This window comes from Curcuma longa, chromosome 14 (assembly GCF_044706935.1).
Source record: "Curcuma longa cultivar G26 ecotype Majalengka, Jawa Barat chromosome 14, ITB_CL_G26_1.1, whole genome shotgun sequence".
NCBI classification, from domain to species: Eukaryota; Viridiplantae; Streptophyta; class Magnoliopsida; order Zingiberales; family Zingiberaceae; genus Curcuma; species Curcuma longa.
In genome coordinates, this window is record NC_133874.1 from 10,789,497 (window position 1) to 10,808,424 (window position 18,928).

An 18,928-nucleotide genomic window follows, 5' to 3' on the forward strand; every position below is an offset into this window, starting at 1 on the left:
TAGAAGCAAGACATTGACTATGATGAAACATTTTCATAAGTAGCTATGCTTAAATCCATTCAGATACTCCTTGCCATAGATGCTCATTATTACTATGTGGTTTGACAGATAGATACGAAAACAACTTTCGTTAAAGGAATCTATCTGAAGATGTGTATATGATCCAACTCGAAGGTTTCATATCCGTCGATAAAAATAAAGTATGCAAGCTTCAACAATCTATTTATGGATTGAAGCAAGCATCTAGGAGTTAGAATATCCATTTTGATGAGATAATCAAAGAATTTAATTTTTCACAAATCTTGACGAACCCTATGTATACAAGGTTAGTGGGAGTGCGATCATATTTCTGGTCTTATATGTTGATGACATATTACTAATAGGAAAGATGTGTCTGCTCTATAATCAGTTAAATTATGGTTATCCAAAAGATTCTCCATGATAGATATGGGAGAAGCGATCGATATCCTTATTATTAAGATCTATAGAGATAGATTAAAAAGGTTGCTCAGTCTTTTCGTAGTTAAATTAAGAGACTTGTATTCTTAGGAGAGGATATATCTCAAGACTCAATCATTAGAATGATCGTAGTCATGTTCTATTTTGATTGTTGGATTGAATTGATTAAGTGTCGCATCATAGTTATATACTTTATAACTAGTAGATAGAATATTTCTATTGAGTGAACAAACAATTGATTAGATACAGTTAAATGATGTTAGAATCTAATTAAATGATGAATGAGCTAACTAGTGAGTCAATTCATACTTAATGGCTTGTGAATAAAATATTTTTTGAATCTTAATTGCCTGATCACTAGACGATTGATTGACTAATAATAGAATCCAATTAACTGATGATTCAAAGAAAAAGCCCAAAATAACCATTGATATGACACTAAAATTACATTGTTAGATAATCTATGGGAATCAATTAAAATGTAGTCATTGGTAGACTACCAAGGGAAGCCAACAGATTGGAAATAGAACAATAAGCGAAAATTAAAGGGAATGAAAGTTATAAAAACAAGAACCAAAGTAATTTTGCTCATAGTAATTAATTTCTTCGCTGTAAAGTATCCGATTGGCATGCATACATCGACTCTTGTTTATACTTTTTTCGGCGGCATACATCGACTCTTGTTTATACTTTTTTCGGCTACACGTTCGTGTGGCCTCTACCAATTCTTTTAAGGTCCAAACAAATATTTTTAAAAAACTGATAGAATGTCTAAAACCATTAAGTATTATACTTTGACTTATATTGTAATCTGATAGTCTTAGGGATCTATGGAAATGAATTCATTAAGACACTGACCACCCATTGACAAGTAAGCTGAATACTTTTTTGCTCATATAAATATTTTCTCCCTTTCTTATAAATTTGATAAGAAATAGATATCCTTATGTTAAAGTTCAAAAATAATTCCAAAATACACATTCGGATGGAATAATTAATCGTTAAATTCAATCTCTATGAATCATTGCAAATGAATCAGTCCAGGTAGTCGCACAAATGCAAAAACTCAATATTTAGGTAAACTGGCATCACCGAGAGAGGTGCATATTACCCGAGCAAGTATTCTAATAATGTGACAAACGGATATGCATAAAGCAATAAGGTTTACGAGACATCACAACAAGGCTATGAATTTAGAATCTTTAAGTATTAATACTTTGGGAAGTTCAGTTAACATTGAAGCATTAGACAAAACTAAGTACATAAATTCAAACTATGGATCATCCCATCGAATGCGGTGCTTTGTCGAACCTGGCTGGATTTAGTCCTCGTGCAAAGCCTTCATTAGGTAAAATCTATTGAAACTCTGAGTTGCAACTCTGTAATTTTCATTGGAAGGAAAGAGGTTTTAATGCAAGACTCACTCAGTTAATAGATAGATTAACACACTATGCCAGGTCCATACAGAAACGCATGGGTAAACAGCACAAGTGTGAATGTAAAATGCAAGGAGAAAAAAAAAGGAAACATAATAATAAAGTTCAAGCACCTGAAGTCCTAAAACAATTATAAACATAGCAAAAGACAAAAGTCTAAAAGAAAGATTGAACAAAATAGGCAGTATTTCCAAGATGTAGCAAACATTTGTTGGCTATGTCTCTTTAATCCAAAAATGACTAATTTAATCAAATTTTATGTGTCGATCAATATTATATCATCTGAATGATTTAAATTCTGTAATAAATTGTTAACCATATCTAGTCAAAAAAATTACTTAGATAACACGGCATATGCATTAACTTATGTTAAATATGATTAAATAAGAAAATTCATGAACTAAAATGGATATTTTAGGGTGGAAAATAGGATCTGATGGTACAGATAGACTACATGAAATGTGCCTATAGTTTACCCCTTTTTCAATGGAAAGTTCATGAAAGCTGGCCTAGTTTCAAAAAATTCTCCTGATGAATGGTTAAGATGTAATAGTTATCTTCAAATTAACTTCAAAATGGCCAAATAGAAGCGTGCATGAACCACCATTGTTTGGAATTGTCAAGAAAAACAATGAAAATATTTACTTACCCATTAATTTGGTTGCAGTAGTTTGATATTTGATTCGTAATTAGGTAGCTATCTACACGAGATGGCTCAGGAATTGGTTTGAAAATTGGATTTGTTGGATCTTCCTCCGGTAAGGGTTCTTCTCCAGCAGCCTTCCGTGCCATGTTCTCCACTCTACATATTAAAAGGCAAATAGTCTGTTATCATTATTTAAAATATAAGTTTATTTGCTATCAGCAAAGAACAATATGAACAAGACTTAGTCAAACTTTGTTAAATCATGCAAAAAAATGGCACTACTTAGATATGGCATTATAACATAAATTTGACCACTTATCGTTGATTTAGTGGCCAAGTAGCTCATCATCATCTTAATCCAACTATTTAGGGTCAAGCCTAATGGATCATGCCCTTCCATAAAGTTAAGATGTGTGTCATAGGGTCTACGCACTTTTACAATGGTTGTCAAATACTGGCTACATGTATCCTCCACTAAACAATATGCTAGGTTGTATCATACTCTGCATGCACTGATTACATGCCAGAGTTCAAACAACAGCAATGTTGGTCCATTTGAGGTTTTTTATTTAGATTCAAAGCTTACCACCAACTTAAACTTTTATTCAACAAAATGTTAGCTTGATTTGACCAATATCTAATCAATTAAAACACCATGACGAGGCCAATAAACTATTAATTGTAGGAACCAGGAAGATCCATAATCAGTCACACAACGCATGAATATGCAATTCAAAATTTAGAACTGGGTTTAGTTGCAACTCAAGTGCATTCTTTCTAACACATTTGTAATCAAAGCAATTGTCATGTTTAGCTCAACCATCTTAAGATAGATGCCACAACAGATACAAAAGCAAAAGTACTCAACTTTTTTCTACATATCTAGCTGGAGTAGTTTGCTAATTTCTGTGAAATTTAACAAATAATAAATTCAAGATTAATTATATAAAACTTGATAGTATTTTACCCGTTAATCTGAATTTATTGTCAATATAATACTGATGGCACATTCAGTTTACAATTCATAATGGCATCTCTAGAGTATCAATTTCGCAATGTCAAAATAAATTTTAACATTGCAACTGGTTAGGGAAAAGAGTACTAGTGACATTATACCAAGGCCCCATCTTCTTAATCAGACAGTGAGATGATAACAAAGACGAAATCCTTTTTTCCCATTTCTTGAATTAAAAAATATACAATAGTTGGATAAACTGATTATATGCACAATATTACCTCCGTTTTTGAAGCCATGCTTGTTGTTGTGCTTGTTGCCTTGAGAGGTTTCGGTAATAGTATTGGAACTAAAAGAAGCAAAAACATAAAACTACAAATGTAAAATCTTCTAGAGAAAAGAATTTAGATCATTGGCAAAGCACATCAAACCTTATTCTGTTCAGCAGAAAGATCTTCCATGCAATCAATCAAAAACTCCAAGTTTCTCGCCATATATGGAGCAGTAGACAGTTTCAGGCGATCATAATCACACTGCCACACATTGTCATATGTTCCTTAGGCTTAGCAAAAAGCATGAAGAATGAACAGGCTTGAAAAATAACTATCGCACAATCGAGAAATAGACCTGTTTAACAGGTAAGTCAGGTTCCAATTCTGTCATGAATGCAGTAACAAGTGCAGAATTGGAAACTTTAATCTGTTCAAGCAGAAAACAGAAGTAGACAGAATAAGTGGCCAAAAACATATGAAATAAATATAAGAGAACATCTACCTATCTGACATATGCAATAATGTATATATAAAAATAAGAATTAAATCTACAAAAACAAGCTATAGCATATAAGGCATGATAGTTTAAGTGACAAGGAGCAGCCCACAGGTATCTCCTCAAAGATATCAACCCATGACAATTTCTTTTCCCTCAACCTGAAAAACAGGGACACCAATAGCACGTAAAAAAAGTTGAAACCCCAAATAACTTGGAACATAAAGGATAACATACTTCTCCCCAGTAAAGTTATTATTGCGGTACAGATCCATAAAAGAATCTGTCAGTTTTAAAGCCTTGAGAGCCAATACACCTTGAGCAGATCTTGATGGATCATATACAATGCAAACACATCTTCGAATATTCTCCTGCATAAAGAAAGGCATTTGTATAGACCAACAAAAATTAAGAGATAGAAACACAATGGTTCCACCATTATGTGTGGACTCTGCAATACTTTTATCATCCAGATAACTACCAGGGAAAAAACAACAGCAAATGGTTGATCCTCGTGTTTTTTGTAAGATTTAATCTTACTTATGTTAATGCTTGCAAGTGCATTCCTCGTATCTAGAATAGTTAAACATCCAAAAAATGTTTATTAAAATTTTTCTTTTTAAAGAATAAATCTTATAATTCTTACAGCTGCAGACAATTAGTAGAAGAGGGCAGTACTTTCTAATCCCATTGTTTTCCCTTGTTCCAGTGAAGAAAGCATTACATGCACAAATAGAAGAGGAATGTATCATGGAGACTCGAGGATACTACCGAAATTCAGGCATAGCTATTCATATTAATGTAATATCTTCAACTAATAGCACATATTTATATTCATGATATGACAATTCAGTGATAAATTCAAATATTAAGAACCATTAAAGCAAAACGACTAGCAGTAATATAATAGGTATAATAATTACATATTAACTATAAATAATAAAGAAATCAGATTAACAATAATCTGAATACTGTCAATATATTTATTAAGTATGAACAGCAATATTTAAGAACAATATTATTATGTCATGTATTTATCTTACTATTAATAACAATGTTAATTATAAATATTACTTGAAACATTTATGTATATTACTACTAATTGTAGGATAGAGTATGGCTCTAGAAGGGGTGAATTATGAGATCTGGAAAACACAATTAAAGAACTCAAGTCGAGTGTAAGATATTCATATTCAAATGAGTTAATTAAGCAACGGAAATAAACAAAGCAATAATAAGTAAAGAGAAAGAACGACTCAATATTCTTAACGTGGTTCAAATTCCTACTTAGCCATTATCTTCCTTCTGTATAACCATTATCTTTTTTCCCATGTAAAACCATCATCTTTTTTCCTTCTGGATATCTTCTGAATACAGAAAACCCTCTTACAAAAAGCCTTGCAAAATGTAACAAGTATAGAGCTTGAAGGTAAAAAGACCTTAAGTTCAAATAAAATAAAAGTAAAGCACATACAATTGAACAATGGAATAGCAAGAAAAAGAGCACTTTGATGCAATAGAATTATTGTTGGGTGAGCTCCCCTTGCTTCTCCTTTTATAGCCATCAAAATGATCTTGAATAAGCTCTAAAAGTTGCTTTGTATTAATATTAGTCGACTCAATCTTACCTCAGTCAACTGAAACTCAAATCACACAAGGCATATCTACTAAACTACTATCTTCAATCAACTCAATGTCTTTCTAGTCGACTCCGGTCCAAAGCAGTCAACTCAAACACTTTCAGTCAACTCTTCTAGCGGTCAGCTATGATCTTAGTACATTGAAAAACCTTAGGACTTAGTACGAACTTGTCTTTGTTCGTTCAATATGCATAGCATTAATAAATAAGTAGGTAATAACTCATTAAGTTAAATTAAGAAACTTGAACACACACACACACACACACACACACACACACACACACGCGCGCGCATATATATATATATATACACACACACGCACGCGCACACACACACACACACACACACACACACACCTCTTATCAATGCCTACGAACAAAACTTGTGAATTATATTCATCAACAAACCTCTTATCAAACTTGTAAATATACCAAAAAAAAACACAAACAAGCTTGTAATATCTGCTCACTAACCAACCAAACAAGCTTTAAAATCTAAAAATTTCATACAAGCAAACAAGCTCGAATTAAGAGCTCAATAATATCTAAACAATCAACCTCAAGCCAAGCTCATTAAAAAAAAAAGTTAAGTCAAACTTGAACAACCATTACAGAAGTTTGGTTAATTTTAGGCTCAACTACCTTATCAAATATGCTTGAATACAAAGTTTAGTTCAACTTGGCTCATTTACATCTCTAAAAACCCTTATTAATCCAAGCTTGTTAATCGAGTTAAGTAGATAAAATCTTGCTCAAATGGTATTATTTTTTAATATCGTGCATTACTTAAGTTCACTGCCAGTCAACTGAATCTACTTCCATCCACTGCCCAATTGACTCTGCTCTAAACAGTCAACTAAAACCCTCAATTAACTTTCCTAAATGCAGGTTAAGTCGACTCAACTGAGAATAGATCTTTCTATTCACAAAAAGTAGGTCTTTAGTCCACAAAACTTACTTCCATTGATTTCCTAGTCAACTAAGTTTGAGACAAAAACTATTTATTTGCGAGCAAAATTTCTTGGGTTGATTACTTACTCAACTCAAAGTGTCAATCAACTAACGTTACCTTCGAACCGACTAAATAATGGTTTCACTATGACCCCAAAACATCTATTTCTTGGTTAAATCCGCGTCTAAGTGAAAGATCTACCCAAAGCCAATTACATGTCACTCATAGCCCTTCAAATCTAACATATAAAAAGAATTGCCTTTGACTCTTCTCATGTGTTGGATATCTAGTCACCCTTAACCTAGCATGACTTCTCGTCTACAACATCAATTGGATTTCATGGTTCGCTGAGAATCCTAACCTTACTTAACCCTTACTTGGAATTTATACATTTGCCAACACCTAATAGTTATCTTTAATGGACTTCTTCTCTTTTGCCAAATATTCAATCAACAACCACAACATTAAGCTAACTTAAACCCTTTGCAAACACATCAAATCCATATGGTCAAACTCGACCACTTGGGGCATAATTGTACCAATGCTAACGTCAAGTTTTTGTTATAGATAATACCAATATTTATTTGTCTTAGATAATACCAATATCATTTTAATATCTGCCATATATTACCATATTATTGATGTGATTTTTTCAACATTAATACTAGCACAAATTTTATCAATAATTTCAGATTTGTAATACATAAAAGTGAGTTTAAATATTGATAAATTACATTAGTGATCGTTGATTATTAGAAATAGTTAGATATTGGTTCTGATTATTTGATTATCCAATAATATAATGATATTGCATTGATTATTATTAATATTAAACTGTTAATTTTTTTATTTTACCAATTCAAATCCAACCGATCCTACCAATCCAACACTGGTTGATACATGCTTCCAGAACATCTTATACAGATACCAATTAGACATACATGCCCTCAAAAGCCCAATTTCCAATTTTCTACTGCTACCAAAAGAAAAAAAAGAACAGTTAAACTTCAGAAATTTTTGCCACATTGAAAAAACTTCAAAAATTACATAGAAGAAGCAGTAACAGTGAATGTGCATATGCATTCGTAAGTGGCATCTATTGCAATTATAATGAAACCTTGCAATTCTCTCAATATCTTCAACTAAATCGAATCCATCTATCTATAGCATTAATTTTTGCAAAAGATACTCTGACTTGAATACTCACGCATTGTTTATCACTTTTACTTCAACTAGCCTATTATGGCCTGACCCAACACCAAAATAGGTCACCAATGTTTGTATGGCTCGGTCAAAATGATTTGACATCAGATTCAGAGTTTTACTATTAGTCAGATATAATCAATAAATCTACACTATTAGTTAAGTTCATTCCAGAAATCAGAGCGATTTTAAACAAGAGGATCTAATATCTGAATAACCAGTTACATAACATCATAATCTCCATGAACAATTATCTTTGCGCTACCTGGTAATTCATGAACGTTTCGATCAGTTCAACTGTCTGAAATGATCCCATTAATGTGGATTGATACCTGGAAATATAAGTCAATCAAAAAAGGACTAAGGTATAGACTACAACTTAGAATGTATAGTTGCTATTAGAGTCTATTAGCAAAATATTTCTCAGAATAAGATGGAACTGTTGAAGATTTTGAACAACTTATGTAATTCAATCTATAAGCTTCCAAAAAATAATACTATCAAGATACTTTTCTGTTCCAAGGTAATTCCACTCATAGATTCAAAATAATTTCTTAACCTTTTGCAATCAACATAAAAGGTTCAGAATTTGATTGAATTTCAAAAGGTTTGTTAATATCACTACTGAGGTAGCACTAACTACCCAAAGCATATCTAAAAAAATATGCATCCATAAATCCAAATTTGTAAACAAATATACTGATTATTTCTTTATTACTGAGAATAGGACCATTTTTTATGCCTAAGGTCAATCATCTACATGGATAACTCAGTTTCAGTTGGGAGAATGACCTCTCTAACACAAAGATATGGCTCATATATTGAGCCTCAAGCATTCGACATTAGGAATCACGTTTGTGCATTTGGTAGCCAGCAAAAGGACAGACAACCAAGCAAGATACTCCATTTCCAGTCGTGTAGAACAAATGCCTACCAGAAAAGCATCAATTTTAAGGCAAAAAAATGACTGCAGTTGGTCCATAGCGCACAATCTTTTGGCAGAATCTTCCTACATCAAGTCACCTCTTTTTCTTTTTATAGGCTACATCAAGCCTACAGAGATCGATCATATTTTTCATGAAATGATATCATGTCAAAATACCTCCTTATACTTGAGGACATTAAAGCTTTTGATAGCCCTAGATCAACTTCACTTCAGATCAGGCAAGACGAAAAATTTTATATTACCTTACTATATTACACCTAACGAAATATACAATCTCAAAATAAAGAATGCGGCTATAACTTATTAGCAGATTAGGTGTACAAAATGGGAGCCAAATGGCATATAATTTGGAAAAGTAGCAAGTTTCTAATATCTAACAAACAATATCATACCATCCTACTGTGTTATTGTCTACATTGACCTCCCTTAGGCATCTCATCATCTCCAGTTGATAGTTAGCTCCATCAGCTTCAATCTCCTCATCTTCTTCTCTTATCTAAGATATATTCACAATTTATAAAGGAAAATTAGAAAAATTAAAGCATCATACATGCTAGCCTCAGTCAGCTACCACCAAAAGTTATCCCTTCATACCGGGAAAGGAAAACAATTTGTCACTTCAAGTACACTGCCAACATCCAACCCAAGAAGTTGGCCTGTCACTAGCGCTGGTAAGAACTCATTGCAATGCTTGATTATCTTTAGGACAGCCTGCATGATCTCCAAATATCATAACTATAGAAAAGAGTGACAACTTCAAGATATGAGATATGACTAACCAAGGTAATGATTCAGTATCAAAAAAGGAAAAGAAGCATCACGAGTGAATCACTCAGGCAATGTTGATTCAATATTTCATCTACTAATGACCACCACTCACATGCTTTACAATCAAAACTTTCATGTGATACAAACACAAGCAACATGTGATACTTTCAATGACATTAAACTATTTTATTAGATGTATGACCGAAGTACTATCTCTTTTGCCATGAGAATACTCAAAATACATTCACCTCACTTAGCTTTCAACAAACAGAAGTGTGCCAGAAAGGTCCTGAGAAAGGTTTCACAACCAATTCCAATCAAAATCTCTGACACCATTAAATTCCACCATGGCCAATCCCAAACTCGGATAAAAGAGGAGGATAGCATTAAGTTGACAACCAACATCAAACAAAGGCAAATATTATGTACGGATCCATCAAACCATTGTGTTAATGTCAGGTTGTTCTACAAAAAGAACGCGTTACAGAGTCTGACTACAATGCCTTGGCAAAAACCACTAATCTCCATGAGAACTTGGATATAGTGTTAAACAAGATATTAAGTATCGAGCTACCGTGAGGTATCGGCAATATGAGGTTATCACATGGTCACGGAGGTTGTCGTGACCTCGCGGCAGCTTCCGCGAGTCACAACTACCTATCAAGGTCGCGAAGGCTACTACAATCCCACAATGGCCTTCATGAGGTCACGGAGGCTATCACAACCCCGCTGTGGCCTTGCAACAACCTCCACGAGTCACAGCAGCCTCTGTAAGTCGTGAAAGCAGCCGAGCCTTGCTCTTTTTTAAAAAAAAATCTTTTTCTATTTCCTTTTTTGTTTAAATTTTTAATTTTAGAAAAAAAAATTAAGTTTTTAATTAGAGAAAAAACATAATTTGTTTCCTTTCCCCTTTAAATTTTTTCCTTTTAATTTTTTTCCTCTTTCATCCATTAATTTTTTTCTTTATTGTTAATTTTTTACCTCCATTCATTCATTAATTTTTTTCCCTCCATCCGTCTATAAAGGTAAACATTGAGAAAAAAAATGCATCTTTAATCTCTTTAAAGATGGTTAATTTTTTTCTCTCCATCTCTTCACAAGGTAAATAGAAAAAAATAATCTCTTAAGTTCTTTAAGGATGTTTTTCCCTTCTTCACACGTCCACAAGGTAAACATAAAGACAAAAAAAGAAAACATATTATTAAGAAAGATAATATAATTTCTAACTTTGTAAAATATACTAGTACTAATGAACTAAATTTAATTTAATTTTAAACTAATCAAAATAAATTCAAATTAAATCTAGTTTAAACCTACTTAATATGTCATGTCTACTTGGTGGACTTCAATTAATCCTAAATCGACTTTTACTCAATTAGTATTAAACATTTCACAAGATAATATGAAAACTTAAATTCAACATTCAACATCTCAAATATAACTCAATAATAAGCATCTATAGAAATCAAATATTAATAAAAATATTTTTAATTAATATATTTGATATTTTAAAAGTACCAAAATTGTATCAGCACAGTACGATATGTACCAAAATCGTATTATTCTAATCATAAATTGAAACTCCGACACGACTTAAAATTTTAAACCTTAATATTAAATATACAAGAGTTCTCACATCCTAAGTTGGATAAGAACAGACATTATAGGAATATCGATTGTCTTAGATTTGAAACATAGAACATAAAATTGTTCCCTAACAAAATAATAAAGGTAGTAAATACGATGATTAAGAGAAAAGTTAATATTTTATGTTTACAAGAGACAAAATGGATAGAGGAGAAGGCATCTTAGGTTAAATTATAGTACAAAAGAAAGATTAAACGAGAAATATAGTATATATTGTTATAGATAATTCATTAAAGAACAAAGTAGTAGGAGTAGTTAGGAAGGGAAATAGGATTATAGCTCTTAATAGAAGCAAAAGAACTATTAATATAATTAGTATATATGCACCCCAAGTAGAATTGAATGAAGAAACCAAGCATAAATTTTGGGAGGACGTACATAGGAGGAGATTTAAATGGGCATTTAAGAATAAAAAATGTGAAATATAACAAGGTGCATAAAGGGTATGATTCTGGACAAAGAAATGAAGAAGGAAAAGTTATATTGGATTTTGCAATAGCATATGAACTTCTAATAGTTAAATATTTTTTTAAAGAAGAGAGAAAAATATCTAGTTATGTTTAAAAATGAAAACAACAAGTAACAAATCGACTTTCTTATGGTTACGAAAAGGGATAGAAACTTTTTAGATGACAAACAAAGTATATTTAAGGAGAGGATAAAAACATAATATTAAGAGAAATACAAGGCAACTCGACTCTGATATGAAATAAAATGATACCAAATTTGAAAACAATAGCCAAGAGCATACTAAGTTAAGAAGACGAACACCGCCAAATAAAGAATTTTAGTGATGGAATGAGAAGTATAAGATAAAATGATGAAAAATGAAAAACCTATAAGTTACTGCACACTTGTAAGGCTGAAGAAGATTTTAAAAATTATACAATATCCAAGAAAGAAACCAAGAAAGTAATGAGTGAAGCAAGAATGAAGCTTTCAAATGCTTGTATCGAAAGTTTGATACAAAAGAAAGAGAAATGGACATCTACAAAATAGCTAAAGCATGAGATATAAGAACAAGGGATCTTACCCAAATAAAATGCATTAAAGATGAATCCGATAAGATGCTAGTATAGGATGAGCAAATAAAGGAGCGATGAAAGAGACATTTTTATCAACTTTTTAATGAAGGTTTAAGTGATCATTAAGAAACTTAAAGTCAAAGGAGTAAAAAAATTAAATTTTTATTGAAAAATTCAGACTTCAAAAGTGAAACAGACAATGAACGAGATGAACAATGAGAAAGCGATTGGATCGAATGATATTCTAATTATGGTTTAAAATCTCGACTCGTGCTTAGGTTTCATTCCCAAACCGAAACGATACAGTTTCAATATCATATCATGTCATACCGATATAGTTTCAGTATTTGTTAAATATAAAATATATTAACTAAAAATAAAAAATTTAATCTAAATATTTAAAAATAAACTAATTTTTTTCAAAATATATATATTAAACTAATGAGATAATTTTATTATATTTTAATTAAGTCTATTTAAATTATCTCAATCATGGCTAAGAATTGATTAAAATTACTAACATAAGTTATTTAATTAAATCTAAGTTAAAACCTTCGGCTCTCGGTTCCATGCTGCCAACAACCGCGGGCCTGCCCAACACTGACGACCAACGTGACGCCTCCGTGACGGCCTACAAGCCAATCAAACGCGTCGATGGCAGCCTTCGGACCAATGGGATGCATGTCGATGGCGGCCTTCGGACCAATGGGATGCATCGTCGGGTTAGTGCAAAGCATCCGAACGCGTCGTCAAGCCAATGTGAAGCGTCTGGACACGTCGTCAAACCAGCACAAAGTGTATGGATGCATCGCCAGGACAACGCAAAACATCACCATGCCGATTTAGTTTCGATTTTTTTAATATAAAATATATTAACTAAAAATAAAAAATCTAAATATTTAAAAATAAAATTAAAATTAAAAAATAAAATAATTTTTTTAAAATATATATTAAATTAATTAGATAATTTTATTAAGTTTTAATTAAGTCTATTTAAATTATCTCGATCATAACTAGGACTTGGTTAAAATTATTAGCATAAGTTATTTAATCAAACCTAAATTAAAACCTTCGGCTCCCAACACCCACCTATTCCATGCTGCCAACGATCGTAGACTCGCGTGACGCCTCTACGGGCGGCCTCCAACCAATCGAACGCATCACCGACTTCCTCTGAGCTAGCAGGTCTCATTGTCGAGCTAGCGCGAAGTGTCCTAATGAGTCATCGGGCCAGTGCGACACGTCCACGAGGCCTCAAGGAACATTGGCACTATAGGCTTGCCTGTGTTGGTGTCAATCCACATATGAAACGAAATGTTTCACCTATATAGAACGAAACGACACAAGATATTAAACTATGATTCTAATAAATATATAAAAATGCCTAGAGAAGCAAGGGATTGAATGGTTGACAAGGTTATTTAATCTGATATTGAAAACAAAGAAAATGTCCAATCAATGGAGGGTAAGTGCTCTAATCTCCTATATAAAAATAAAAAAGATGTACAAAATTATATGAGTTATAGGGGCAATAAGCATACCATAAAACTTTAAGAAAAAGTGATAGAAATTAATTGCAGAAGGAGACTAAGGAGACCGAAAATATCGTTGGATCATGCCCAAAGAGTTGCTGATAAAAGATATACATTTTAAAAAGTATAGAGAAAAGAAGTAAAACTTACATATAGTATTCATTGACCTAGAAAAAATTTATGAGAGTCCCAAAGAAATTATATGAAGAATTCTAAAAAAGAAATAAGTTAGCGTAATATATATTGAAATAATTAAGAATATATATGAGAATATAATGATAAGAAAACTCTAGGTAAATTAACTGAAGCATTTTCTATAAAGATAGGGTTACATCAAGGAGCAGCTTGAAATTCATATATTTTTACACTAATCATGAATGAACTTACTAGACACATCCAAGACATATTACCATAGTGCATATTGTTTGCAAATGATATTATTTTAGACAATGAGACACATGAAGATGTAAATACTATGTTCAAATTTTGTCAAGTAAAATTAGACATAAAATGTATTAGCCTAGTAAAGTAAAGACAGAATATATAAAATTTAAATTTAATAGCATTAAATGTAAAAAGACAATTGGTAAACTAAGAGATGGTGAATTACTTATAAGTGAGAGTTTTAAGTATCTAGGATTGTGTTATGGGTTAGTAAGCCTAGGTCAAGAAAGTCAAAATCTGATCCAATTGGAAGCGACACTACAGAGGCAAGGCCCGATCTCGTGGCCGACTAGCTCAGATCAATGCCCAACCCCACGGCTAACTTGACTCATCACCTGGCTTGGCTCGAGGCCCCACACTCTAAGCCCGAGCTCTCCTTTCTGCCCTAGTAACCGCTCGAGCTCTCCTCTCAGTGACCGCTCGAGCTCTTCTTTGAGTGACCGCTCGAGCTCTTCTTTGAGTGACCGCTCGAACTCTCCTCTCTGATTCAGCAACCGCCCGAGCTCTCCCCTCTAGCTCAGTTGTCGATCCCCGAGTCGACCCCCTGATCAACCGCCCGAGCTCTCCCCTCTAGCTCAATGGCCGATCTTCAACTCCAACTCCGACCGACTTCCTCGACTTCATGACCAAGCTCATGCCCGACTCCTAGACCGTCCAACCGCCCGACTACCCGAGCTCCCCACTCTAGCCTAGTGGCCAAGTTGCAGCTCGGCTCCCTGATCAACCGACTCTGCAACCCACTCACCACCCCACTCAGTGCTTCACTGGTTTTGCTCCTGAATGAATCGTGATCTCTTAGCTAAAAGTCGACCCCTAAGTCAGCTCAACCTCTCTGAGGTCGCCTTTCTACCCAGACCGTCACCAGAAGGGCACGTGCAATAATATAATATTTGATAGTAGCTCACCTACCTCATCAGTACAACATGAGTAACGCAACATGGTCCTGGACCATACCGAGTATGGGCGATAAGATCCTTAACTACCGCGGCGATGGAATATTCTCCTTATCGGCGATGGAACATCTCCCTCAAATGACTCCATATAATGACTCCGCTTATCGTGGGTGCAAGTAAGCGGACACACAATCAACACTCTCCTTCTCTAACATTTTCGGTTATTCTTCTTCTCCATCTCCAATTGGCGACCTGACTTGAGCATCGGAGCAGTTAAGCCAGGGCACCCCCAGGCCTCTATTCTCACTCTCCTCTTTGTAGCCTGACAGGAGCTCCACCGTCTGTGGGTCTTGCGTGACTTCACCACCATCAGTCGATGACTCATCCGTAGATGATCTCAAGCAAGAATAGATCACTTTTGTAAAAGGATAAAGGAATTGATAGCGATGTTTCATATAGTATACAAGCAGGATGATTAAAATGGTGGAGGACGTCGGATGTTCTTTGTAATCATAAAGTAACTGTGAAGGTTAAAGAACAACTTTATAAAACAAGAATTAGACTTACTATCTTATATAAAATTGAATGTTGGGTTATGAAGTGAGCACATGAGGAAGAAGAAGAGAGTCGTAAAGATAAGAATCTTAAGATGGATGTGCGGGCATATGCAGATAAACAGGATAAGAAATGAACATTAGAGAGAAAATCAGAGTTGCACCTATTAGAAGAAAATCCTGAAAGACACATTTAAGATAGTATGGATATGTACTTATACATCCAATAAATGTCCTAGTTAGGTGATGTAAAGTTATGAAAAATATACACATTAATAAAGGAAAAGGGAGACCAAAGAAGACTTAATTAGTAACGATAAAATAAATTAAAATTTATTTAAATATAATAGGGGATCGAGCCTAATGGCGTAGGAAGATCTATATAGCCGACCTCACTTAGTGAGATAAAGGCTTAGTTATTATGTTATATCTTCGACACCATTAAAATCAGCATATCAATTGAGATGAATGTATTTCCAAGTAGCTTCTAGACAAATTAATGTTCAAAGAGTAGCTATAGTATTTTCATAATCCCTATGATTCAAAAACAAATTAATTTTACAGATGAAACTCATTAAGAATCTTATAAATACGTAGAATTAACCATCTATAGATAAAACCTAAACCCAAGACAAACATATAATGAAAATTTACAATAAAAACGAGTACAAGCTGCATAACCCAAAAAGATTGGCAAAAAAATGTCTATCCCTTACATCCCATATGTACATTTCTTTTCTCTTTGATATTGAATACATAGAACAAAGACTCAATGCAACGATAAATATCTGGAGAAAAATACTAAACCCTAGTAACAGATTAAAAAGAGATAAATTAATATTGTGCTGGCACCCGGAAACTCATCAACTTTAGATTGAAACAAAATGTATGTCCTCAAACAGAAGGTCAACAATCCTAGAGAAAATAAAAGCAAGCAAAAAATCTTTAAGATACCAGCCCTTCAATCTGAACAACTCGCAGAGGTGGCGCAACCTCCTCGGAGGTGGACGCTGCTTGAAGGAAAGAACGAGCCATAGCTGTCAAAATTTAAAACCAATGCAAAACGGTAAGAGACGATAATAAGAGAGCAACATAAATCATTCCAACAGATTAGGACGAAGACATGGAATAAAGAAAAGAAAAGAAAAGTTGGGAATCACTCACTATTCGCCATCAGGTATCAATTAGGTGTAGGGCAGGGCGGCGCGACGAAGAGCGAAGACGAGCACCCTGGCTGAGGTTTTGTGCCGACTAGGGTTCGTTTCGGATCTACCGGGGTTAAGTCGCTTTTATAAACTGGTAAAAGTTATACTCTATTTATAAAATATTGTATTCATTTTGCCTGCCTTCCTATTGTTCCCCAGTACTATATAATATTTTACTCCCATGACATAAATATTTCTGCCTCCGATCGCAATGGAACTTAATCTATTTTATCTAGCTACACGGCATGCAAAATACTAATTTCTATTTTTCACCACCAATTAAATTTCATTATGCCCACGGTTGAGAATATCATATTTTCTTTCATACTGCAAATAGATTTTTGTCCATCCACGTGGAGTCAATTCGACCGTTAAAGAATTTCGACCCTTAATTTTAATTTTGATTATGATTCATGATTATTATAGTTATTATCTATATTTAAAATTTTAAAATAAATAAATTAGTTTATATTGAATCAGCATTAAAATGTTATATCCTCCATGTGGTCACACTCGTTAGAATGGCATTATTTCATAATTATATTCTTCCTTATTATAATAATGTATCATAAACTACAAATTATAGATGATAATCAATCATATATATTATAAAAGTTATATTTTTTGATCAATTTTATATGTTTGAGATAATCTTCACTATAAATATTTTTATTATTGAGCCAATTGTAAGCAGTTACCGTAACTGCCCACCACGCACGCCTCTGATCTTCGTGGAGCAAAGAGCCTCTCCCTATTAAAGGGAGAGGAGAGGATGAGGCAGTGGTTCCGAAGGCTGTGTGCCGTGTATGCAAGAAGTTTGTGCGTCCAAGTTCAGGGAGTCTACTGTGTTGGTGCCGGAGTGAAGAAAAAAAGGGAGAATGCCAAACAGAGAGGATTTGGTTTGTGGATTTGCGAAGAGTCTTCCGTCAGTGATTACTCTTCCGACAGAAGCGATCTTTGCCGGAGCCGGAGACGAGGCACGCTTCAACAGGTATAATTCTAATATTGGTATCAGAGCAAAATGTTAGAAAAATACCTGTTCTGTTCGGCCGTCGGAAGAACAGCGCAGAGGCGCTGTTTGTTTTTTTCTTTCTTTTCTTTCTGTTCTCCGCGCTTCTAGTATGCGTGAAACTCGATCGGTTTGGGTTTTGACGCGGGAAGCTTTGCCTTCGGGGAAGCTGGCGTCGGTGGGGATGCTGCCTTTCTGTCTCTTCAGAATCTCCATCCCAAGTATCTTCTTTGCAGCTCCCAAATCTTTCATCTCGAAATCTTTACTTAGTTGTGCTTTGACCTTTCTTATCTCTCCCTTATTATTGCCGCAATCAACATATCATCAACATATAAGAGCAGATAAACCAACGACCCATCATCAGTCTTCTTAATATAAACACAACTGTCATAGCTGCTTCTTCTGAAATCATGAGTAGTCATAAATGAATCAAACCTTTTGTACCATTGTCTAGGTGACTGCTTCAGATCATAAAGGGACTTTTTCAGCAAGCATACATAGTTCTCTTTTCCTGAGACTGCAAAACTGTCTGGTTGCTGCATATAGATATCTTCCTCAAGTTCCCCATGTAAAAATGCTGTCTTCACATCCAACTGCTCCAACTCAAAGTCATGCATCGCCATAATACCAAGTAAGGCTCGAATCGAACTATGCTTTACAACTGGGGAAAACACATCTGTGAAGTCTACTCCTGGAACCTGACTAAAGCCTTTAGCAACTAATCTTGCCTTGTATCTGGCTTCTTCAACTCCCGGTATTCCTTCTTTTCTTTTAAATACCCACTTGCAGCGAACAACTTTCTTACCCTTAGGTAATTTCACCAGGTCCCATGTGTTGTTCTTACCAA

The 18,928-nt window shown here is 33.9% G+C and overlaps 1 protein-coding gene across 2 annotated transcripts; it reads right to left on the reverse strand.

Annotated features, from left to right (window-relative positions):
• Positions 1-1,592: 1,592 nt before the first annotated feature.
• Positions 1,593-17,132, reverse strand: LOC141845064 (eukaryotic translation initiation factor 3 subunit H). 2 transcript variants are annotated; one of them, XM_074733096.1, is made up of 12 exons: positions 17,032-17,132; positions 16,822-16,904; positions 9,599-9,715; positions 9,397-9,500; positions 8,324-8,390; positions 4,502-4,635; positions 4,377-4,425; positions 4,124-4,195; positions 3,928-4,029; positions 3,778-3,845; positions 2,545-2,697; positions 1,593-1,838 (listed from the first exon to the last, which is right to left on the reverse strand). In XM_074733096.1, exons 1-12 carry the CDS (start codon positions 17,039-17,041, stop codon positions 1,781-1,783), a joined length of 1,017 nt encoding a protein of 338 aa, XP_074589197.1. In that variant the 5' UTR covers positions 17,042-17,132; the 3' UTR covers positions 1,593-1,780. The 2 variants fall into 2 exon arrangements, with proteins under 2 accessions (XP_074589197.1, XP_074589198.1); XM_074733097.1 differs by lacking the exon at positions 2,545-2,697.
• Positions 17,133-18,928: the final 1,796 nt, after the last annotated feature.